The following is a 26192-nucleotide window of genomic DNA, read 5'->3' as shown; positions in this document are numbered from 1 at the left end:
TGATTCTACAACATTAAACAGAAAGGGATCACCTTATATAATGGAAGGACTCATTTTAAACATGGGACCTACTGAAGGAGTATAAATTAATTGCTCAGACCAGTCAGACTTAATCTATTTGGCAGATGTGCCATGTGTTAAACTCCATCATAGGGACGCTCTATTTCTATTCAGGACCTCCTGAGCAGAAATAAGCTAGAGCAGGAAGATACCAGACTGAGTGTATAAGCAATGCACACTGTACATGATTAGCACATGCACAGCAAGACTAACACAGGAGGTACTGGATTTATAGTATATATACAGACTAAATGCACAGTAAAATTAACATTTTTAAGGCATGAAAACCAAATGTTTGAGACTCCAGATTTATGGCACTTAGATGGGAGCTGCTGCATTCGCCCTTAGGGCAAGACCGTATTTATCACCTTTTGTTGGCTTAATACTAGGCGAGAACTGAACTTCTTACATTCGTGTACTCAAAACATTAGTGATCTGTTTAAAAACTGCAGGTTACAAAGGCTTGGGATGATTAACGTAAGTAGCAAGCACACCAGTGACTTATAGTTGTAACTACTGAAGAAAAACATCATTAACAAAAGGAAAGTTTTATAACTGGAGGTAAAGATGACAGTTTTCTTATCAGTCTATCAGAAATTCAATCACCTATGTAAGGACTGGTTCAAGATAGCTGGCTTTAAGATTTTAATAAAGCTTAGATTTGGAACAAGTTAAAACCACATCAGTGAAAAAATGGTATGCCAGAGTGAAAATTAGCATACAGCAAAAGAAAGACATGGAATGTCTGGAGTGGGTCCAGAGGACGGCCACAAAATCTGAATCTCATCCTACCAGATGCTTTGCTCTTGTCTTTTTAGTGACAGGACAAGGACTAATAGTTTTAAACTGTAACAGAGTAGATATAAAGTTTTGGGTTTTTTTTACAATGAGGATGGTGAAACACTGGAACAGGTTGCTCAGAGAGGAAGGAAATATCCCAACTCTGGAAGTGTTCAAGGTCAGGCTGGACGGGGCTCTGAGCAACTCGATCTAATTGAAGATGTCCCTACTCACAGAATCATAGAATCATTAAGGCTGGAAAAGACCTCTAAGATAATCAAGTCCAACTGTCAACCCAACACCACCATGCCCAATAAGCCATATTCTCAAACCTGCATCTACTCATCACCTCCAGGGATAGTGACTCAACCACTTCCCTGGGTGGGCTGTTCCAATGCTTGACAACCCTTTCAATAAACAATTTTTTTCCTAATATCCAGTCTAAACCTCCCTCATTGCAGGGGGTTGGACTAGATGACCTTTAAAGGTTTCTTCCAATCAAATGATTCTATGATTCTAAATGCACCAGAAATATCAATTAAGCAACAAGTTCCCAGACAGATTCTCTGGTGGTTACCATTCACCTGTCAGATTGGTACACAATGAGAAGTAAAACAAAAAACCCCTAAAACAACTCACAAGATTTCCATTAAAGTGAAGCTACTCTTCCATTTCCTCTCAACCCAAATGAAGTTCATTTCACCCTTCAACCTATATTTATCAAATGAGAAATTGTTTCTTCTCCAAAACACTGCTTAAATTAAAACAACAGTTAAATTAAGCGCACTTCAAAAAACTCTCAAATCTTTCTGTTTGGAATATTTATTACTAAGAACACTGCATTATCAGTAAAAACAATGATCTAGAACTTAAAAAAATGCCTTTGTGATACTAATATAAAAATACAGCTAATGCTGTCACTAAGATGTGACACGAAATCATTCCTTGAGCCAGCCACTGGCAGTTAAAACTATTACTGTGACGGTACATACTTTACACACACATCCACACAAATCAGCAAACAATAAAAGCAAAGAAGTAATACAGGTAGTTAGGGATGACTTCAGTATTTCCTATAACACATTATGACCCTCAAAATCTGAATCTCAACCTTCCAGATACTCCAATTAGAAATACTGTTCCTCTACAAACACATATTACTCACTGATTGAATAATATTTAAAATAAAAAGTAAATCAAAGTTAAAGTTATTCTTTAGTGAGGACTACATAAAAAGTGAAAGAACAGAGTGTAGGTAAAATAAACTGCTCACCATTAAAAGGTATTCCACCGCTCTGTCAGGATTGTTGAAGCTGGCTCTCAGCGCCGCAATTACTTGCTCTCGTTCATACCCCATTGACATGATCTCAGTCACCATATTCTCATAGGACTGACCTGTCACTAGAAGTAACATGACCACCATTTTCAGGTAATAAGGCAAAAAAAAGCACTAAAAAGTTTCAATGGATAAACTTCATTTCTAACCAAATTTGAGTAATTAATTGAAGACTAAAGAACAGCTCATATTAAACTTGCCATGGTTCTGTTGCTTTAACTCCGAATATATTCTGGTGGTTTCATTATGCATTTGATAGGAATAATAGAGGATAGTGAACACAATGCAAACTTCTATTGAGAACAGCAGCACTTGTGATACTTCTGTACTCATAACTGAAATAACATTCCCTCTGTATGCTTTCATTTAAGGTCAAGAGCATCCTCACAGCTAATATTCAATTCCTGATGTAAACAAGAAAAGTCTCCTGCAGTGTAAGTTTTGAAATTAAACTTTCTAGGCAGAAATCTGCCTGCCATCTGTCAGCCATTAAGGTTTTTCCAAAACAAAGACTTTACACTATTATATGGTTAAACAGATGACAAATAGTGGTGACCAAGTTAAAACTGTATATTGCTACATGCTGGTGGTAACGATCAAAGTCATTTAAACAATTTAACATGGACAATTTCCAGTCAGGCTGAAGACTTAAAAGTTACATCTAGGAAAGTTACTCAAGACCTCAGTTACAGTTCAGAACAAGTTATCTAATTTAAATCATATATATTTGAGTAGACATCCTTCACATAAAATCCCCCACCTCTTACAGCATGAATGGACTAAAACTGGCCTACACTTGCAGCCATCAAGACAGAAGGGTATACACATAATATATGGAGCATTTTAAGGACAATTACTACACTAATGGTATCCTTGGGAAAATTACTATCTCTTTTCATAATCCATTTTATTTGCCTTCCTTAAAAGCAAAGACAGCAAGTTTAACAACAAATTTTTAAAAAAGCTATTTTATTGTAAATTGTAACTGAGCTACATCTTAAATATTATCTTCCCACACAAAACCAGAAAAAACCCCCCAAACCCAGGCATTAAAATACCATTTCCTTCCATGGATAAAGGTAATCCTGAATCTCTACTACCAACCCTGTAACACTAGCAAACTAGTGGCAGGAGAGTTAAATTACCAATCACCATAAAAACCAACAGATTAAAAAAAGCAGAGGAAACAAATACTACTACAGTCACTCCATTAACTCAAGTAAGTCAAAATTAAAATAAGCAAAGAAAATATCAAGTTTTATTCCCTTAGGGAGGTGTTTAACTCAAGACAACGTTAACAAAACCACATTACTTGATTTCTAAAGAATGCTTCTAATTAATCAGTGTATGTATAACTGAGGGCAATATACTCAAGAAAAATAATAACTGCACTAGCCCAAGGATACATGTGCATTATCCATAAGACAAATAAAGGATTTACAACCCCTGACTAATTTGAGTATTTATTGTTCAGACTTCAAAATAATAGCGCCAACCTGAATTTAAGGAATGGTAAGTTCATGTCTTCATATACGACTACATGATCAATCATTTTACATCTACTTTCATTTTTTCAAAGACAAAAAAACCCCAGACACCAAAAGATACATATTTCTGTACATATTTTCAGAGAAGCAAAAATGACAAGCCAACAATTGTCCCAACATAGTGATTTTGATAAACCTACTGCTCACGTTCTTTCTTACACAGCAGTAGTTTACCCCTACTATTGATAACAGTGTCCTGGTTTTCAGCTGGGACAGAGCTAGTTTTCTTCTTAGTAGCTAGAATAGCATTGTGTTTTGGTTTCAGTATGGGATTTTTTTACAAGAACACTGATAACATACTAATGTTTTCAGTTGTCACTGGAAGATGAAGGACTTTCCAACTTCCCTGTGTTTTGCTAGTCTGCAAGTGCAAAGCTCACTGGTGGTGGTGGGGGGATGAATATCAAAATCAGCAAACCCAAACTGGCATCTGGATAAGCCAATGGGACAAATCATATAACGTCATGCTCAGTATATTAATGAGGGTCTCTCGGGCTCTCTCTCTCTCTCTCTCTCTCAGGCTCTCATTCTTCCTGGATTGCAGTTTTGGTTTTGGGATTGTCACTCCTTTGGGGTCATTATCAAGGAATGGGTTGGGCTTGGTTGGCAAGTGGTGAGCAATTGTACTGTGTATCAGTCATTCGTATATTTTATTATTACTACTATTACAATTATTATTTTAAGCTATATTTTTTTCCATTACTAAATTGTTCTTATCTCAACCTTTGAGTTTCCTTACCCTTACTTACCCCTCCAATTCTCTCCCCTGTTCCCCAGGCAAGGAGAGAGAGTGAGCAGCTGTTAGCTGTTTGGCTGCTAGCCAAGTAAAACTACTATGCAAACTAATCAAGGTAAACAGAAGACAGAACACTTTTTGATCCAGCTAGTTACTACTTAAAGATTTCTGTAGTGCTCTTTCAGTATATGCTAGGTAGAGACTAGAACAGTATGAGAGATTTGGTACAGGAAAAAAAAAAGATGCAAGAAGGTCAACTTGTTCTGGACAGACTGCTACATAAGCCATAATTAAAAGCCAAAGAAGGAAACATTGTGAATTTAGGCACATGTACTCCATATAGAGTCTGCTTATACCAGTTGTGCAAAAGTCAGACTAAGAATAATAATTCAGGAATTGCACACCAGCAACGTCATGATATAGAGTCAGGCCTATCTCTATATAGCGCTGCTGGGAATGTTTGTGAGGTCAATGCTGAACTGATCCTGCCCTTTGCTGTTGCAAATTTATGTTTTAAAGCTGGATTAGCTTTCAATTCCAGTTCATCACATTATCACATTCCCCACAATAATTCTTGTCCCACGCCCTAAAGAAGGCTTAGGCTGTTCAGTGAAAGATATGGTTGCACAGGAACTGTGTGTAACACACAAAGCCCCATCAGTTTTCAGTCAGCATATCTAACTGAAAACAAAAGCAATTCAGTAGAAACCAATCCCTGATCTTAAAACAAAGTCAATTATCTTCAGACAACGTAATTGAGAGGCCACAGTAAGAACATGCCTAGGATCCTACTTAGGATGTAAAAACATTCTACATGGATCTGTGCAAGCAAATTCCTGTTAGGACAGTTTCTCAAGTAAAAGAACCGAAGTTCATGCCTATTGCCTTTGAAAGCTTTTTGGCACGTAACTCTTGCAGTATGCTCATCCAGGAAATTACACTCAGTGCCTGTTATTTCCAAACTGTTAGGGACACATGGTTTTACTGTATAGGATACCAATCAAAACTTCCATATAAAATGGATAGTGAGGTGATGCTCTCCTGCAACCGTGAAAGGACATTTTTTTTTTTTTTTCTGTAGATAACTGAATCAAGACCACCAGCTTAACTAAACTTGTTGGTCATTATTGTTAACATGAGTATTATTTATGATGACCACATCTTGGCCACTAAGGTATAATGAATGGTTAATGAAACCTGCAGCATCTTTGGTAGCAGCAGTCACTTTAACAGAACTCGACTGGTTGTCTCCTACAGTACCTATCAGATATTTCAGCTCATACATTTCTTCAGCCTAAAACAGCATGTCATAAGACAAGACCTAAGCTGCAGTTAGACAGACTAAACCTGGTGGCTACCACCAATACAGGTAAAACATTACTACTGCTCCTAAATCACCCTGGGTAGCTTAATAACAACATCTGCCTCCAAACATCCCCACACCGCTAGAAAAAAATGTAAGCGAAACTCTTTGATTAGTTTAACTTTCTGTAACAAGTTGCAGTTTAATGTTTACAGAGTTAAGACAAAATAAAAAATCCTCCTCCCTCTTATTTCTGTGCCTTAATTTGCTAAACTCTAAAAAAAAAAAAAAAAAAATCAATCCCTTCCAAAAAATTTAAGCAGGAGTAAGGAGTTGTGAGTTTGCCTAGTAATTTCCTAGCTACCAGAATCAGCATGAGGGGCAGAACTTTCTATTGTTTTCACCCTGTTTATTCCACTGAGAAATGAAAGACATTTAAACTGCCAAAAGAAAAGTGAATTGACTATAAGTATACAGGTATATTCACTCCTCAACCAAGAGAGTAGCAGATTTAGTGAATTTATCTAATTTTAAATGTGTCAAAAGACAGTACTATCAAAGCTGGAACAAGTGAATAATAAAGGCAGTCATTTTATCAGCCCTGCACCCCGGAAAGGAAAGGTGAAAATTGTACACATACTTATGTCCAGTCTTCTATCCAAGCCACTTCAAACTGAATACTTAGAAGAGAAATTAGGGCAAATGGGGAAAAAAAAACCAACCCAGGAATGATAAGGATCTTCCTTTTACACAATGAAAATGTATGAAGTGAAATATTCTTCAGTAAAGAAGTTCTTGATGCTGGTTTTAAGATACAATTTCAGGTCTTAGAGAAGAGTAGTTTGATTATAACTTTAACAATGACAGATACAGAAGATAATGTCAACATCTGCTAATCTGTCATTTGTTTCTGCTGCACCAAAATAATGTCTACATTAAAAAAACACTCCACTTACCAAGTGCACTTATAGCATCCTCAAAAAGATTTGATCGAGATGTATCACCTGTTGTACTGTAAGATGAAGACAAGTGCAATGGTAATTACAAAACTTTGGAAAAGTTTTTCAAAAAAAGCAGCAGCAGCTGTAACTCTAATAGCCCCTTTTGTTTCTAAAAAACCAACAAAGCTTTCCGAAGAGCTCTCTCCTGGTCTTACAACGAGACCAGATTTTACAAACTTACAATGCTACCATTCTTAACACTTAAAGGTCAACCTTCCCCCCTGCCCCCAGTAGTTTGGCTCTTCCCCATCTGCTCAAGGACTGACCATCTGCTCGCTGGAATGCTTTAAAGGGTGGTAGAACAAGGTAGATTTTCAAAAGCACAGAGCAGTCTCACTAACTGCTTCCCCATAGTCACCAGTTTTACCTCAATGAGGACCTAAGGAGGTCAGTGCCAAGCACTTACTACAATCTCAGTATCCTACAATCCTATGATTGCAAACTGCCAACATTTGTGACTACTACATCTCAAGTTATCAAAGCTGTTAAATTACAGGATTAAAGGCTCATCTCCATGAACACCAAGGAACACGGGCACAACACCAGGCAGAGGAACCCCAGTTAACTCAGTCAGAGCCAAGGGTGACCCTCTCCTGGTTCCTCCCAGGGCTGCAACTTAAAGCATGAACCCCTTGATCTCAGGGTGACACCTCTGATGAATCAATGGGAGAGGGTCTCCAGGTCTCCTTACAGATCAAGGGTATAACTGCCTACAGGGTGGTGCAACTTATAATGGGGTACCAGGAAAAAGCATTGGGGGATTGTGCGAGACTTACAGGATATCTAGGGGAAGAACCAAAGGCAGGGAAAGGGAAGCATCAAAGCACCCTGCAGATGAAAAGCATGGGTAAAGAGAGCCAAAAGAGGAGAAAAAGGGACAGTCACATGTAAACAGCACTTGCCTGGCCATGCCCTGCACCAGCTGACCAGTCCCATCTTACCTCCTAATTCAATTAAATTTCTAACTATTTCTTCTTGCTGGGGTTCTCTGTGCCGGCGTGAGTGTGGGTAGGGAAGTAGCAAGTTCCCACAACTGGACAGGGAACCATGAATCACAGGGATCCACATATCTGCAGAGACCAGACCAGTGCCAGCAACTGGAGAAGGGGCCATAGTGGTCCACACGCCTGGAGTGTAAGCAACTGAAAAGACTAGGGTGCATGCATGTTGTGTGGATGCATACATTGGCACATGGGCAACCACCAGCAAGCATCAAGTTTGACTATAGTGACTAGGGTAAGAGGCTTGAGAGCCTGGCTGTAAGTCAGAGATAGCTGCTGCAGAGACCGGACGGTCCAAGAGAGGGGCTGCTGGTAAGACTGTAACATCCAGTGGTCAGCTACTGGTAAGGTCATAGGCCTCAACCAGTTAGTCCTGCTGGTGTGTCCATGAATGAGGCAACTGGGAGACCAGGAGATCTAGGGACTAGCAACCAGGTTCAGTGCATGTCTACAGCCAGTTCCTGGATGGATCCTTTGTGTATATGTGGGCGCATATGTGTGCAACATGAATGTGAATACCAGAGACTGGAGCAGGGTTGCAGGGCTCAGGTAGTCACATGTCCAGGTACCAAAAACTTGGGAGACTAGGAGATCTAGAGGCCAGCTACTGGAGAAACTTGTATTGTTCATTTGTACGTTTATACGTATGTATTTTGCACTAGTAGCCAAACAGGAACAGGATGAGACTGCTAGTGCTCTATGGTTGCCCGAGTGCTGGTTTCTTCTGCCTGTGCTGACCTATGAGGCCAGCCGTATACAGAGTCATCGACGTATAGTGCGTATGTACTGGGAATACATGTTCAATCTTTATACTTGATAGACCTAGGGCCATGGAGCTGCAGCAGCCTTGCATCTATCAGGCTACCAGAATCGGCAACTCCTATCAGCAACTGAAAGGGCATCAGATTAATCGGAATCAGTTTTGGGAAGATGCCATTAAAAATCTGACAAGGCATTTTACAGAGATGCATTTCTTTTATGTAAGAAAAAATTTGTTCCAACAAGGATGCTTCACTACTATCTATCACTACTAAGATTTACAACTGAAAAGGAGCAAAAGCAAAACAGCTTGCCTGGCCATGGCTCAATAAATCTTCACCATCCTTAGGAACCTAACTTCTAAAGCAAATCAGAAACAAGCAGTACTCACTGAAATCAAGGCAGGTGATAACTACAATGTATTTGTTAAACTATGCTCGTTTCCTGTTAACTATGTACATTTGAGGCTCCCTTACTGCAGTGTTACAACACTAAAACCTGTATGTGGAAAACCTGGAAAGCACTGTTTCCTTATCAAAGATTTAATCTAATCTTTGCACCTACAGGACAAACTGAGCAGCAAAAACCCCCATCTATTAACACAAAAAAATCGTAAGTTATTTGACTGATAAATGAAACTTCATTTTATTCCCTTTTAAAAATATATCAATTTCTCAAAACGGCAAAATTAAATTATCAATTAGGGTATTTAGCACAACAAATTTGTAATTACATTTTCAAGATATTGGGCAATTGCAAGTTTTGTTTGCTTATCATCAAATAAATTTTATGGTGTTTAAGTACAATCACTTCAAAAATTAACATCTTGTGCACCAGTATTCACAAATAACACTCAAATAATTGAAAACCAGTGTATGAAAAATGAAGACTTGATGTTATACAGTTCTTCAAAGACCATTAAATTACAGTTAACATTTTTATCCCATGCAATACTTAAGAAATTTAAAGTGAGGAAAAAAAAAAAAGCCACGGTATACCACATGGCTGAAACCTCTAACTTCCATTTGATTTTCTTAAATGTACAGAATTGAGGCTAAAAGCTATCTTACCTCCCACAACTACCTGCAGATGGGTCAAGGAGCATTCAAAAATAAATAAGCTTGTAGCTTTAAGACATTACATGATTACAAGCAATACTAAAGTCTACACTTTGAAAGATAAAGCTCTTTCCAGAAATTAAGAGACTTTCACAGGAATAAAGAACTCATGGTTCAAATCTAACCAATGTGATTCAAAACACAATCAGAGGTCTATGAATAGGACAGGACACATCCCTCTGAATCTTTAAGAGCTTTGTGAACAGGAAATCCCCACACGGGTGAATATCCTCAGTCTGAAAAGAAACCTGTGCCACAGTAACTCTGAAATGCCTAAGAGGAGAACAAGTCCTGTGTCATTTAGTTCTCTACTCTATAGGTTTAGTCCCAAGACACTTTCCACAGGAGAAGGTGTGAACAGGGAGGGACACTTGTTACCATCAGTAATGTTATAATTGAGCCAGAGATTGAAGTTACATTTAAGAAAGCAGAAAAATTATGTAGAACAGAGAAAATTATTGGACTACTACTGTAATGGAAAATTCAACTTAAAATCAAAACTAGAAGCAACAGAAATGGACAGGGAAGACATTTTTGGGGTTCACAAATACCTGTCAGATGATGATGGACTGACAGCAGCTGGTGCCTCAGCTGTTTTTTCTGCTGGCTTCTCTTCTGTAGGAGCACTCACAGGTGGAGACTCACAAGCAACTGCATCTGGTATTGGTGGCGGCGGGACAGGAGCTGGCACAGGGGCAGCAGCAGGGATTGGTGCGGTGACTGGTGTGGGAGCTGCAGCTGTCGAGCTAACAGCAGTAGTAGCATTTGACTGCAGAGTTGCTCCAGCTGCTGCTTTAGGCTATAGGAAGGCAATAGAATTCAGACACAGCACAAAGCTCCTAAATTCACGCTTTCTATAGTCAACACATTAAATTCTGTTAGGACCATTTGTGTTTGACATTGCTGCCTCAACATCGAGCATAATATTACAATATTGTAAGACATTCAATTTATAATGCCTTATATTGTGTTTAAACAGGCAACTGACAGTGTCACTAATGTACTTCTTTAGATCCCTAAGCAGTCACACTATTTGAGTATAAAGTCAAATGCAAAGATAAAATATATATATTTATAGACCACAACACTCTAAATATGAAAACAATTCTGTGTTTTACAAAAGCGCATTTTTCAGAAGAAACTAAAACACTTGTCAAAAGACTTCTGACAAGTAACAAGCATAAGGTTTTCTCACCACTCAAATTTGGAAAAAAGTGCTAAAGACAGAAATCACAATTAATTATGAATGGTATTGGCTGGAAAATGAAATGCTAAAAAATTTAAATTTAACCTGCAACAAGTTTTACTTATGCACTCTTTACATTCGAAACACTACACATAAATGACATTTCACACACTTGAGTTCTGTAGCGAGCACCAAAAATCCAGGAGAATCAAGGAATACCAAATCTACAGCAATAACTTTAGAGTAGATAATATTTGCATATAATTGTAATTAATCTTCACTTCTTTACTGGAAACATGAATTTTGGTTGGAGGTAGTATTAATCCCATTATATAGAAATTACACTTTCCAGAATGCATGTAACTTCCAGATAAGGTATGGAATTACACTTCTGAAAGCTGTATCACTGTAGTCTCTTACCTACAAATATTCAGGACTGTCAAGGTTGACCTGCACCCCTGCCATACCAGCATAAATAGCTGAAATTTAACAAGGTAAACACAACCACTTATTCAAGTTGAATCACTTTCAGACAAAGTTTGCTTAAACTGTAGGAAAAAATTATTTCCTCCTTTTGTCTGAAAGGAAAGAGAGGTCGCAAATAAATAGCTTCTAACATGAGAGGCACAATAAGGAACATTTTAAGAAGCATTCAAAGAAAAACACTGAAACCCATCTAAGCACCAGACAAAGTTATCGGTTGCGCGTATGTGTGCTTAGGGCATGTCCTACCCACAAAAGAATCAAGGAAAGGGAACTGAGTTTAAAGACTTCGCAAAAAGACCGCAGCACTGAAGAACTGCCCAACTCAAACACAGGTACGTTCTTTAAGAAGGCATTACATTTAGCATCCCTCCTCCATGGAGGTCTGTGTCTCTTCTGATATAAACCAAGTGAAAGCTGTACTCTGAAATCCCATCTGCACCTATTTTCTTGCACTGATAAATGCCTCTTCTCCAGACAAACCAGACTAGAACACTTGTTTGTTCAGGAAGATAGCAATAACGGGTTCAAACAGAGAATCTAATGAGCCAATTCCAGACAGAAGTGATGGGCAACTGAATATAGGTTTTCGTTGCCAGAAGGAGGACCTCTAACTCCAAAACTAAGTTTGTATCTCAAGACAGAGATGAGGACAGTTTTATTCAGATCCCAAGGGTCTGGAAATGCCTAGAAAGTCATTGGCTTGATTTCCTGGAAGCAATCTGGTGACTGGTTAAGAGGAGGGATACTTCAAATACATGTCACAGTCATTCCTTTTAATTTGCCACTGCAGTAATTCAAAACACACAAGCCTGTTGGTTGGCACATGTATCCTTTCTCAGGTGGTTTAAGCTGTTGAGCTTGACAAAAGAAACAGCCATGAGTTTTGAAAAGCAACATAGCAAGACTGGAAGAGTTCTGTACATAGGATTTAGTAACAAACGATCTTCCCTTCTTCCTTTTAATAATATCACTAGGAAAATAACGCAGAGAGACAAGAAAGAAGAAATAGTAAAATCAGCCACAGGAACATTTTCCCTTGGATATAAACATTCAGGACAGAACAGCAACAACAATCAGCATAGGTAAACTAGGACTGTGAAGCAGTATTTTGTATCCATTCACACAAGCATTTATTTTTACTGTTGACCAAAACTTTCACATTATCAAATTCCACTAGTTTTAAGGACAGGCATACACAATCACTTGTCACAATGAAAACAAGGAATAAATGCAATTTCCTTTAAAATAATAAGGCCTACTCACTTTTGTCACCATAACCACCACAAAGTTCTTCTCATCTATTTTGTATTCTTTAAGAGCAGTGTCATCATTAAGGATTTTACCTGGCAAATTAAACGGACAGTTAAAGTTACTTAATAGATCAACAGAGAATCTTGGAATTCCCTCATACAAATGCAGTTCATAAAAAAACCCGTAAAAACACATCTTATGTAGATTAATAAACATTAATAACCCTACAAAAAGTGTTAATGCAGATACACATAATATAAAGGAAAGGCTTTAGCATACAATAAGCTTAACTAAGTAACTTATGCCTGCTTACACACTCTAGACACAGTAAGAAAATTCCTTCCTGCTTATCTTGTTTGCCCTTCAGATGTAGCAAACTACAGTCCCATGCCACAGACTAAGTTTATCTGCATTAGACAAGTTTGTGACTTTGCAAATTTAACTATTTGTTCTTAAAAGGCTAAAGCGTTAGAAAAAGCCAGAATCATTCCATATCCTGCTACCTAAACAGAAGGATTAAAAAAAATGATCAGACAAAACCAGAAATATTTGTTTGTGATACTACTACTTCTGATGTTTCATGAGCAGAGACGGTACTGTGGCAAAGCAGGTTTGCCTTACACGTACAACTCAGAAACACATTAAACCACATAGACTACCTCTATTTAGGATAAGCTGATTTAGAGTATCACAGTATCACAAATCAGAAAATTAAGTCTGTATTTCAGTGAGTTTCATAGCACCTGGTACAGCACCTGGCTCTGAATCGATACAGGTTTACTTACAATTTTCTGGTTTATAGACACTTTAGGGAAGCAGCTTGCACAATGTACATAAGCAAACATTGAATCTTCTCAGGACACACCACTCTCAGGGTTTCTAGACTCTACCACAATACAGATGACAATACAAGAGATCTACCTCACTACTGATTAGCATAACCATTTGTTAAAAAAATTGCAAGCATTTTTAACAACAAATAGTATACTTTTAATCAGGTTCAGATGAGATATCACTATGCTTCACCAAACTATCAAAGTTTCAAAGCTCGTTTTAATTAAAGTAAAAATGTCATCAATACACCCTTGTCGTATCTCTTGTCTAAGAAAAAAATATAATCAATCTTTGGAGGGTCTTCAATTCTAAATGGTGTTTCCTACATTTCCTACTGCTTGTGAGGATTACACAATGCTGCAGATAAATTCTGGTTTCTGAAAATACTGGTCACATCATATGATCTTAAGCAACCCTTAATTTTTTTAATCACAGAAACATAATATTAAGAGTGTCATGAAATTATAGACATTGCACGAGGCCTTCTGTCTTATTCATATTTCTTTATTATACACGTAACTTTTAACTTCATGTTCTTGATGTGCATTCCCTCCGCCGAAGTACAAGGGACATAAAACTTGCTAAGAAAGAGTCCTGATGTGTCTGTACAAACACAGAGAGACTCCCAGCTTCTCTACCATTAGCATCTTTCTATTGCAGTCACTGGCTTTAGCTTATTAGAAGTGGAAAACCAGTACGGTTTACAAAGTAGTACATCGAAGAAGTAAAAAGACCAAAGTTTCTTTCAATCGTGGTTTGAGAGGAAAAAGCACTAGAAAGGGTATTGGAATAGAACTTTTAAAGTTCTGACATGAAGTGAGAACAAAAAAAATGGATCTTTGTATTGGTTCCAGAATGGACCAGCTAGGTAGAAAACAGTAAAAAAATATTGCAAAAAAATAATTTGAACTGTTAGCTCAAATGAAGTAACTCCATGTCTTTCTCTGACATTAGCCTGCTTTTTGCCAGCAGAGAATACATGTTTCTAACAAGAGAGCTTGAAAGTACCTTTGTATAGCAAGGATTTGGTGGTAGGTTTTGTTAACACAAAAGAAATAATCTGATTTTTAATTCTCCGAGGTACATAAAGGAACGCTGAACAAAAGACAAGCGTTAACCCAGAACATGAGATGTGATCTACTTAAATCCCGATTTCTTGTAACAAAAGCTATTTCTACTTCACCCAGCATACCCCACCCAGGACTAAAGCTGTTAGCATATCGTGCTCTAAGATAAGGGTAACAACAGACACACATGTATTAACCTGAAAAACTTTGATTCAAAATGAAAAGTTCCCTTTGACAATGAGGTCTGCTGTTGGTTTGGTTTTGTGTTAGTGGTGGGGTTTTTTGTTGTGTTTGTTTCAGTTTTTTTAAAACCTGTTTGCATTTCAGTACTTACAATCTTTAGAAGACTTAACATTTTACATAAAGTTAAACAACATAAAAAATAAGGTTGATTCAGATACAGTATCTTCAAATATCCATTACCTGCATAAATTAGTTTTTGGCCAGCTACTGGAAAAGCATCTTTCCCCCTTTCTGATTCAATCTTCTCTTTCAGTGCCTTCACCTAAAGCACAGAAACAATCTTAATGAGGGGGAGGGAAAAAATAAGTTTCACAATACAAACCTAATTAAGCACACTTTGTTCTAAGTTTTAAATACTAAAAAGTAGTTTTCCATCGTATCTTGATTAAGTACATCAGTCTTCCAGAGACATCATTGTAACCGCTTGTAGAGCAATGTTTTCCCTTCCAAAATAATTTCTAATGCTTAATCAAATTAGGTAAGTAATTGCTCTATGAGAAGTCTTTAAGTATGAGTTTACAATACAGTGAAAAATTGAGAAATTTGGGCAAAAAATGCTTTTATCTACTGACCCATTTCCCCTCCTTGTTAATTCACTGATTGCCAGGGGTACACATGCTATACACAGCTGATAGCTTTCTTCATCATAATGACTCTTCAGAGAACCTGTGGGATTTGTTTCGTAAGATCATCATGACATTTGATGTAACTCACTGGAATTACCTGAAAGCTTGATACGCAAAGACTTGTGCAAACTGCCCACTTGTTCTGTGTAAGTCCTTTTCAACTCTTTCCTCTCCCCCATAATTTCTGGAGCTTTGCATAGCAATTTTAAGCCTACATGAGCAAGTGTTTTGCTTTATTTACTTGCTTATGCAGACCACTGACATATAGTTGACACTTTCAGAGCACCACATACCACAGCTCAAATGACACTAGTTCAGTTGTCATGTATCAGAACGCCTGCATTCTCCAGAAAGATTGCATAATATCCTGAGGAGATAAAGAATGTTCCTGTAGAAGCATTTCTGTGCTGATACATTTGAAATAATGTTTTAAGACAATCTGCCTGTATATAAATATTAATTCTTCTTGCTTCCTGACAGACACTCCCAATATATGCAAAACAAAGACAGCCATTCTGTTTTGAACTTCTTACTAGAAACTAACTCTATCTTCTAAAGTTGATTTTTTTCCTCACTATTCATAAGCTTTTTTCATGAAATGCTGCAGTTGAGATGCCTATACCTAGCTATTCAGCTTAACTGGTCTGGCAACTACTTGTGCTACCGGTAGCTGCTGTATGACCATTTTTTGTTAATTTTTAAAGCTGTAGCTCACTATAAGGATTGCTTGAGTAGTAAATACACCAAAGCAATATTTTTCAGGTGCTAAACGGTAAATATTTACTGAGAAGTTGAGCTTTGTGATTTTCAGCTTAATTAAAATCTGTCATCTATGCAGTCATGCTTCCTGGTTTCAATTTATTTGTCCATTAATAATGTCTTAGACCTTTGTGTTACCTTTCTCCTCTTCCTTCACTGGTCCCCTTGCTAAACATGCTAAACACACATATTAGTTCCTCACAATCACTGGATCTATGCCAAGGATTTAAACTTCACCTGACTGCCCTGACTTTTCAAATAGCATGACGAGTGGCTTGGCAGCTACAACATCAGCTCATTCCCTCAGGACTTTGCGATGTATCTCATCAGGTCCCATAGACTTATGTATGTTCAGGTTCCTCAGTTGGTCACAAAGCTGATCTTCTCTTACAGTGGGAAGGACTCTGCTTGCCCCCATCCTGCCACCCATCGACTTGAGAGGTGGAAGAAGAGAGGTCGCTAGTGCAGAGTGAGGCAAAAAAAATTGTTGAATACACCAGCCTTCTCATCTGTTGTGACCAGTTTGCCAGTCAAGTTCATCGGGGGGATGACCTTCTGGATGACCAAATTTGACCTCCCTTTTCTGGCTGATGTACCTGTAGAAGCCCTTATTATTATTCTTTTTGTCCCTTGCCAAAGGGACAGGTTCACCCACACCTTGGTCTTCCTGACCCCACCCCAACAGAACTGGGCAGCATCCCTATACTATTTCCAGGATACCTGTCCCTGCCTGTGCATTTCCTTCTTGCCCTTTGGTTTGACCAGCAGGTCCCTATTCAGCCATGCTGGTCTCTTTGCCTTCCTTGCCTGATTTTTAACACCTGGGGAGCAAGAGCTCTTGCACTCTATGAAAAGCATCCTTAAAGATCTGCCAGCTCTGCTCTGCTCCCTTGTCCCTGAGGGTAGTTTCCCAGGAGGTGCTACTGACTAAATCCTTGAAGAGCTGGAAGTTTGCTTTCTTAAAATTCAGGGTCCTGACTTTACGCTTCACTTGGCCCACACCCTTCAGGACTGAGAACTCCGCCAGTGTATGACCACTGCAGCCCAGGCTGCCTCCATCCTGACACCACCAATTAACTCACTTGAGTTGGTGACTATTAGGTCACACCCTCTCTGGTAGGGCTGTCTACTACCTGGTTTAAGAAGTCATTCTCAATGTACTTCAAGAGTCTCCTGGATTGCCTCCAGCTTACCATGCTACTTTTCTAGCAGATCTGGGGGTGGTGGAAGTCCCCCAGCAGGACAAGAGCCTGCGACACAAAGCCTCCTGTAGTTGGTGTAAGAAGGCTTTGTCAACAGGCTCCCCTTGATCAGGTGGCTGCTAGTAAACACCAGCCACAAAGGTTCTCTTTGTTGCCTTGGTCTCTAATTCTTACTCATAAGTTTTCAACCTGCTTGTGGATACTCTTCAGAGACAGCTCTTCACAACCTATACATTCCCTGATACAGACCACAAGCCCTCCACCCCTCCTTCCTTGCTTGTCCCCTCCGAATGGTCTGTAGCCATCAATAGCTGCATTCCAGTCATGGGATTCATCAGTAATGATGAATGTTTCAGTAATAGCAACTAGCTTTCCAGCAGCATGGTGGCTTCCAGCTCCTCCTCTTCATTGCCCATGCTGCACGTTGGTGGAGAAGCACTTCAGCTGGGCTGTTGGCCACGTCACCTTAGAGGAAGACACCTTAATTCCTTTGAGGTAGTTCATTGGTGCTTCCCTGTTGGCCCCTATTACCTCAGGAGTCCATGGCTCACCTCTGTAAGACATCCAATGTGCTGCAGCATACCCAGCACATCTCAGAGCAACTGGCTGAGAGCTCTTGCAAACACTCCATCCCTCTGACCTTGTCATGTCATCCCACAGCCTGTCACAAGCAAATTTGATATTATCCCTCTCCCCCTTCAAGTCTGGTTTAAAGCTCTGTCAGTGAGCCCCACTAGCTTGTGAGCAAAGACCCTCTTCCCTCTTGGAGAAAGGTGAATCCCATCTGATGTCATCAGTCCCTGTGCAATGTAGACCATCCTATTGTCAAAAACCCCACAACTGTGAGGGTGATACTGGCCACAGAGCCATGTATTAACAGCCTGGGTGTCTGTTTCTTCCAATGTCTCTGCCCACAACTGGAACGATAGATGAAAAAATAACCCGTGCTCCAGATTCCCCTGCCAATCTCTCCAAGGCCCTGAAATCTATTCTGATTGCTCTTGGACTACATGTTGTGGCTTCATTGGCACCCACATGGAAGAGCAATAATGGGTAACAGTTCGAAGGCTGTACTAGGTTATGAAGTTTCCTAGTGAAGTTCTCAACCTGGGCCCCAGGGAGGCAGCAGACTTCCCCAAGAGGTGGGTCTGTCCATCATATTGGACTCCCTGTTCCCCTCAGAATGGAGTCACCTACAACTATAACATGTCTTTCTTTCCTCAGAGGTGGCTGCAATACAGGGGTTGGCCCTTCTGACCTTGGCAACACCTCTGATGTAGATGGACTGTCATCCACATCATCCTTTGACTGGCCTTCCACATCCAGAGCTCCACAGCTGTTGTACAGAGGCACCTGGGAAGGCAAGGCAGGGAAGGAGGGAGTTTGCCTGCCACCCCGAGCATGGACTCGCCTCCATCACTCTTTTCCTTTGAACTATTGCTCTCTGCCTGGTGGGGGAAGGATAAAGGATCACCTTGATCTTGTTCTTTGTTTTGTTTTGTTCTTTTTCTGCTGGTTATTCCTGCTTCTGTCTCAGGGAGGGCAGAGCATGGTTCCACTAGTCTATCTCTTTCTCAGACTCCTTGATGCTCCTTAACCTTTCTACTTCCTCTCATAGCTCTGCCACCATGCTGAGCAGATCATCTGCTTGGTCACACCTCACACAGCTGTTCTCACTACTGCCATCCATCACCAGTGAAAGGCTCCAGCACTTCCTACACCCTGAAACCTGGACGGCTGCCTGTTTTCATGGAAGCTGTCTGGGCTGCCGCATCCACTCTGGTGAGTGCAGAGGACATAGCTGGGTGGATATCGCAGCTCGACTTCTGAGAGGGTGATGACCAAAAACTGAATTCCCATCTTGAACTCATAGAGTGACATGCGCGCCCTTCTGCACCATGCTCTATTGCCTGCTCCGTTGGCAGTCCTCCTGGTTGCTTGCACTTCCTCAGCTGCTTTTTGTAGGTGTGGGGGCAGCCACAGTTGCTCTGGCAAAGCCTGGGTACTGTCAGTGTCTTCCATGAGAGCTGCTGGCTCCTGGCAGGTCTCTGTGTTGCCTTGGCACTTCCCTGTCTCAGGGAACCCCACAGTGCTCCAAGATCTGCCACTCTGCTGTAGACTGGGCCAGCTCCAGAACAGCTTCCTTCAGCTTCAAGTTTATACCACAGTTCTAGCACACCTGGTACTGCGGCACTGGAGAAAAATAACTACACTCAGAAAAATAACTCTGCAGCCACAGGCAGCCTCAGCCTTGTGGACATCCAAGAGACTACACTTCTGCTGTAGAATCCCCTTTCCACAGTCCTCGAACTCCTTTTGGATTCCACTCTTGACATCGTTGTTATTAATGTTGTGGTTTAGGTTAGGACAGAATAAACACATACATTAATTACCATGCAATAACTGCATCCATGTGAAGGAGTTTGCTATTTACTGCCTTGGTGAAGTACTTCTTATTAATGCAAATAACACCACGAAGTTATGTGAAAGCAGCCATCTCTCCTCCCCCTTTGCTTTCTGACAGGGGCAGTGCTGTGAGCAGTCTGGAGGAGGAGAGTGCCAAGTTGGTGCTTGGAGTTGTCTTTGCTTGAAGCACGGTGACTCCAGCTGTGCAAGCTTGGTACCAGGCATCCCTAGAGGTCCTCCACAACCAGCTGTCACAAACCACAGTGGTGCTGAACACAGAAACAAACAACAAATTTCCTCCTCAAAGAACAGAAGTAATCTTTGGCAAAAGCCTGTCAATACAGTGGCCATGACTAACTTCTTAAAGGAATTTTTTAAAAATTGAAATGCTGAAGAGAGAAGGCCACTACACCTTCCAGTACTGGTCGTCCTTATTCTCTGCACTTGCCATACAGGTCAATCAGTTTAAGTACAATCGCATACTAAATTCAAACACAAATTACTTCCATTTTCAGACACATCTCTCCCAGTCTACAAAAATCTCAAACAAATTTAAGCTTAACATGCTCAACTGATTTTCAGTATTTTTCTAACTATATCCAGACACACTGCCATTTGTGAAGGCAAAGATAATTAACAAAGGCCTCTCATTTAAATGGACATTTGCTCTGCTGTGAACTTCTGCCATTCAAAGATATCCAATGTGTTATGGTGATCGATAGTAACTTAATACATCATGAGTTCCAAATTATTAATTAAAAAATCTGTGCTGTAGTTTAAATTGTTGACATTAAAATGAAAATATAAAAAATAGTCAAGTAACTCCCACAGAATACATTTCAGAACACTGTTATATTGTTTTATACGGAATAGTAATTTACACAAGGGAATCTGTCATAACTCAGATTAATTCACTTCAGTGATTGTATCTATTCAAAAGGGCAAACGAAAAGGACTTTTACTTAAGCCAACTCTTAACTACTATAGATTAAATCTGCAAGAGAATACAGTTAGCCGCAGACATCAGCATTGTCCTGTTGGAAAGCAAGTTTTTATAAACAGTGACTGCCTGCTCTTTTGGCTTTTATCACTGCCTAGCCTAAAAGGCTAGAAACAATTTGCAGAGGATATAATACTAATTCTCAGAATAAAAAAGGAATTGGTAACATCAGGTACATCCAATTTAACAGTAACATGCTAGTGGCATAAAATTTCCTCTTGTAATTCTAACTGGAGTGACTGAAGACTTAGCATCAATTACTGAGAAGATACCCATGCCCTTAACTCTGACAACAGAACAGAATATGTAAGAGCACTCCCTAAACAACATGTGTGTCATCAAACTGCAGTCTGAACCACCTTTGTTTAGATTTAAACTGTAATGCTCCAGAACAGCATTTCAAGACCAAAAAAAAAAAAAAAAAGCCCTCACTGCTCTTCAGAAAGGCAGATGCATCTTCCAGCTTGTGGTACAGTGAGCTGCTAAAAAGAGCAACACCCTAAACGTTGCCTCTAGCCAATTAGGTCACTGACAATCTAGACTTCAGCAACACCATCAGTTCACGGTTATTAAGTGAAAATTAATTTTGGGAAAGCACACCCAGCACATTGATCTGTCAAACTTAGAAAGCATATTTAAGATATACAGTCAACCTCTGCATCCATAAAATTATGACATATTTTTCTCAAAAATACAAATCCATAAACCAAACCTCCAGGCTACCTATCTTTATTCCACCTGATCAGAGTTCGAAATATATTTCAGTCCTCAGAGAATCCAATTTTTTTTTCTGTTTTGAAGAAGAATAAAGGCTACCCATACTTCATGACAACACCTTTAAGAATGAGCATCAATTCATCTGCAAACACCCTAACGTTCCAGAAACAGCACACTATCACACTACAGTGGCCAACTTATAAGACAAGATTATTTTCTTCTGCCTCCTATGAATTTAGATGCAAAACTCTCTCTCTTATTTGGAGACTGTGTGGAACACAATGTCCTCAAGAATAGATGCTACGCAATCTGTTAAAGTAAAGAGTTAGAGCTGCTTGACTCCCATTTGAAAAACTGAGGTCTTCCGAAGAAATACCAGTCCTTAAATGCATCCCAGCCGGGCATTCTAAAAACAGGTTACATGAAACTGCTAGTGATAGGTTGCCCAGTTGTTCCCTACAGTTATTTTAGTCAGCTCAGCAAGCAGGGCTTGCTGGGTCCCATCTAGGCTAGTAGTTTCTATAGTTCAGTACACTGAGCAAATTCCATCCCTTCCCTCTCACACACCAATTTCCATTTCTCCTACCTGATGCACTATGCTAAAACAGAAGAGGAAAAAAAAACCAGTTGATTCAAAGACACATTACATAATTCCTAATAAAAAGGTAAACAGTATACTTTCATCAATTTTAATTTAAAATTACACAGGCTGTATAACACAGGCAAGATACATTTCTGAATTTCTTGACATCTATAGAGAAACTGAATACAAAACTGAAAAGGACTCCCTCTGACCTTAAGCCACATACCCGCCTTCCTCATCACAGTCTTCATCAGGAATCTGATCCACCTTCACCCAAAGACAAGTAAGGTCATTTGCTACTTCTTCTACCACAAGGCTGCTTCAAAGTTTATTCTGATGTTGGAAGCCTTTGCCTAATTTCCAGCCCCAGTTAATTCACAGACAATTAATACTCATTTGTTCTTATGCTGATGTTATAATTCAAACCTTCCCATCTCCCATGGTGCTTACCACTGTAAAATATTTATACAGCATTATCAAATCTTTCTCCCAGCTTGTGAGCTAAGCCTAGCCCCTAGCCAGGGCCCTTTAGTGTCCTTTAGTTTAGACATGGGAGTCTCAGTCTTCCATACCCTCCTAGCACTCCTTTCCTCCACCTGCTCTGGTGGAAATTCATTCCCCTTGGGAACAGGGGGCCAGCACACATGTAGTTGAGTGGCATTGCTACACTTACTGGAAGTTCCAGGATCTATGAGGTTCAAGGCTTCATCTTTTAGTGAATCCAACTCATTAATCTATGCTGCTCATTCCACAGCCATTTCCAAAAGACTGAACCCCAAGCATGCTACTGAGTACAAACATTAAACTTTGTTGTTTTCAGTTCCATCATGTTTCTACTGGTTTGTACTCAAAATCATCAAATTCTTATCAAATTAATAAATGAACTATGAAGAGATGGATCCCAAGACTAACTCTGAAAAACCTTCCCAGCCAACCTATCTACAGTTGAACTGTTTCTCTTTTTGAAAAGGAACTCTGAGCAGAGGGGGCTTTTAATCTACTTTATAATTCTCTACCAATCTCCATCTCCTCTGTAACAGACTAGCAGGTTTCTCACAGACTTTGGGAAAAGTCATCGTTTAGACAAGGATGAAAGCTTTCAGTCCCAAGGGCTTTGCTCTCCTCCTTCTCCTTCCCAAAGGGAGGACATGCTAGTGTAAACACTTCTGTTTAGAATTTAGGCTTACCATTCTCAAGTTATCCCTCCCACTGCCCTTGAAAACATAGTTGCCACACATTATACTGCTATATATGTAGCACTCCAGGTGTGGATGATGCAGTTGTATTAGACAATAAACGAGCTAATGAAGCAACAAACTGACCAGTGCAACAGGTTTTACTATCATTAAACTCCATTATCAGCAACAGATTCATGGTATATATTGTGCCTACAATTGAAATGTCCAGAGTGTAAGAAACTACTTGGCTCATAAGTAAATGCTTTATAGTAGCTTTACTGATAAGAACACATTTGCCTCTAGCTACTTCTTTCTACAAATAATAAAAGCACATTTTGTTGGCACAAACCTACATTTACAGTAATATCTTATACTGTCCTCCTAAACAGGACACTCATATTTAGTCAGGAGGCCACTTCGATGTTTGCATGAACAGATTACGGTCCTAATTTGGGTCCCAAAGGCGTAACAGATACAGTAATTGGGAAAAACCATAGCAGAGCAAGAGTCTTGTGAATCCAGTCAGCTTTATAAAGTTAGTGAGTGACTGGAAAAAAACCCACATTTTTACTCAACTAAACAAGGCTCGGAAAATTATTCCAATATTTCAAAACAGCCTCACAGACCATATAAAGCATTCATAAACTCCTGTATTTACTATTTTCACTTACTGTGCTAAAGTTTGTATACAAAGAAACAAGCAGCATGGTCTGAAAGATAAACAGTCTGGAATTGGCAAGGTACTAAATCCGAATTTACTCTGACATCTACTTCCTGAGCAATTAGCTCTGCCTTTCTAATTTCCTCTCCAAAACTGAGCTCTTCTATACCTAAGCGAAGTTTATCAGTTTAGTAGTTGCTGTTATACTTGACCAGAGATGAACAAAATTAATTTCTGATCTTAAAGTTGGCCTGTACACACTTCTACCCTGGATTTCAAAACTGATCTAAGACCTGTTTAAAAGGGGTGACAATAGGGCCAGTTTTCTGATGCAAAATAGCGACTAAAAGAGTTGCATACATGCAGCTGGAAGACACAGATTTCAACATAAAGTAGAGCTTGAAGCAACAGGAAAAAAAAAAAAAAGCTCACCTATCTGCAGCTTTCAAAAAAAGCAGAATGATGTGGCTATTGACAACCCTGAGTGCTCCCTATGAACCCACAAGGGCCTGTCTTAAGGAGAAAGCTTATAATCTCTGAGTGACTCTTGCATGGTCAACCCTCTGAGGCTTGTTTATGCCAATCAACATGAGTACCTTTAAGCAGACAATTTTTACAACAAGATTATCCACAAATTGATTTATGACAAATCTAAAGGCAATAGAGTGGTTTGTGTATGAATAAAATCAACAAGACATTTTAAGTAATTATAAAAAGACACTTTAAAAAAACCTTTCCCAATAGTGCATACAGACAAACCAGTTGGAGGGGTAAAACAAGTTTTATTTAGATATGGATTAATGGTATTCATTTAGATAATCAAATAAAAAACAAGTTAGAAATACAATGTGTGAAGCTTAGACATTCAAGATGGGGGAATGGTGATACAGAGTTCAGCCCCAGATCTGTTCCTCTTCCTGACCTTAACATGCCTCTGCTACAAAAACTCAGGGAATGACAGCGACTGGAAGAACTAGAGTCAGTTAGCCTTTACATCACAGCCTGGCTCAGTGTGCTTACAGCTGTCACAAGCCCTATTCCCCTTCTTTTCTTGTTCATTTGATGCTCCTTGCGGGCAGCATACGGAGGAGAGCTGCTGAGGTCTCCTGCCTGGCCCTTACAGGGCCTAGATAAGACATACTGCACTTCACCATATCCTGTAAAATAAAAAGTTATTTGTTTCAGTGAGTACACTCCACCCAAGCATCCTGTCTGGAACAGTGACCAAAGACACAAACCTTGGTGGGAGAAGACACTGGCGGCCATATCCTTTAGTCCCATAAGTTTACACAGCCCTGTAAACTCCCTCCAGGAAAGTACTCTCCTATGTTTCAGAAATACAATGAAAATATTTTCAAAAAGTTTGCCAGTAAATACGTCCTTCTATGCACAAGGACAGCAATAAGACTGCACACATCTGTTCATATTATTCTTTAAGTAACATGTACTCTTCACCCCTCATAAATTCCAAAGGGAACACATTCCAGGCTGTTGTTATCTGTATCAAGGGCAGTTATCTTTGCTTATCAATCATACCTGTGAAATAGACTTTAAATATAAGACATCATCATGCACAGAGCTATCCGTAAGTGCCTACAACCTTATCAGTTTACGGGTCACCTTGGGAATGGCAGTACAAGTTTGGATTGTTGAGAAATACAGTACATTATATTGACAAAATTATTAAAAGTACAAAGGTAACTTTTTCTTGCTGCCAGCTGAACTGTATAAGAATTTTTCAAATAAAGCAGTGGTAAAATTATGGTCAAAGAGCCAATGCATTTGAAAAATGGCTAACATATAAAAACATATTCTAATATGAATAAAATTAGCTGTATTCATAATTTATGCCATCATAACCTTTCCCTTATTCCTTAAAGTTCTTTGGAAATTATATTAGAACACTCACTAGAATTTAAGGAAAATATTCCTGAATACGTGAAAGTCTAGCCTTCTTCATCCAAGAATTAGAACAACTTCCATTGCTTGGAAATTCTAACACTAGCCAGGAAACAGGGAAAAAAACTAGCTACCAAAGAAAAGCACTAGCCAAAAAAAACCCCAAACCTCAGACTGTTAATAAAATAAACATGAATTATCAGAGAACATAACCTGAAAACACTAGTCTGCAAATAAAGTATAAAAATAATAATAAAAAACTGCAAATGCTCCCTGACACTCTTATTCTGGTAATCTCTGAAGCTATCGTTTTTGCAGAGTCACCACCTCCTCTGACTGTGCAAGTACATACACTCACCAGTAACATCCTAGGAGATGCAAGAGCAATGTGACAATTCTCTAGAAGAGGAGAAAAATATACCTGCTGTAAAATCAAAGAATTACAGAACTTAA

At 39.3% G+C, this 26192-nt stretch overlaps 1 protein-coding gene across 1 annotated transcript; it reads right to left on the bottom strand.

Moving 5' to 3' along the window:
• Positions 1-2113: 2113 nt before the first annotated feature.
• On the bottom strand, positions 2114-19176 carry LOC104526772 (UV excision repair protein RAD23 homolog B-like; the record flags this gene model as incomplete). The annotated part of the gene is made up of 6 exons (XM_010170320.1): positions 19015-19176; positions 14889-14970; positions 12577-12656; positions 10193-10440; positions 6719-6774; positions 2114-2241 (listed from the first exon to the last, which is right to left on the bottom strand). Coding segments are annotated over exons 1-6 (756 nt in total), but the record flags the coding sequence as incomplete, so codon positions are not given.
• Positions 19177-26192: the final 7016 nt, after the last annotated feature.

Source organism: Antrostomus carolinensis, unplaced genomic scaffold, assembly GCF_000700745.2.
Source record: "Antrostomus carolinensis isolate BGI_N321 unplaced genomic scaffold, ASM70074v2 scaffold16556, whole genome shotgun sequence".
Classification (NCBI taxonomy): Eukaryota; Metazoa; Chordata; class Aves; order Caprimulgiformes; family Caprimulgidae; genus Antrostomus; species Antrostomus carolinensis.
This window is presented reverse-complemented; position numbering and strand designations above follow the sequence as displayed.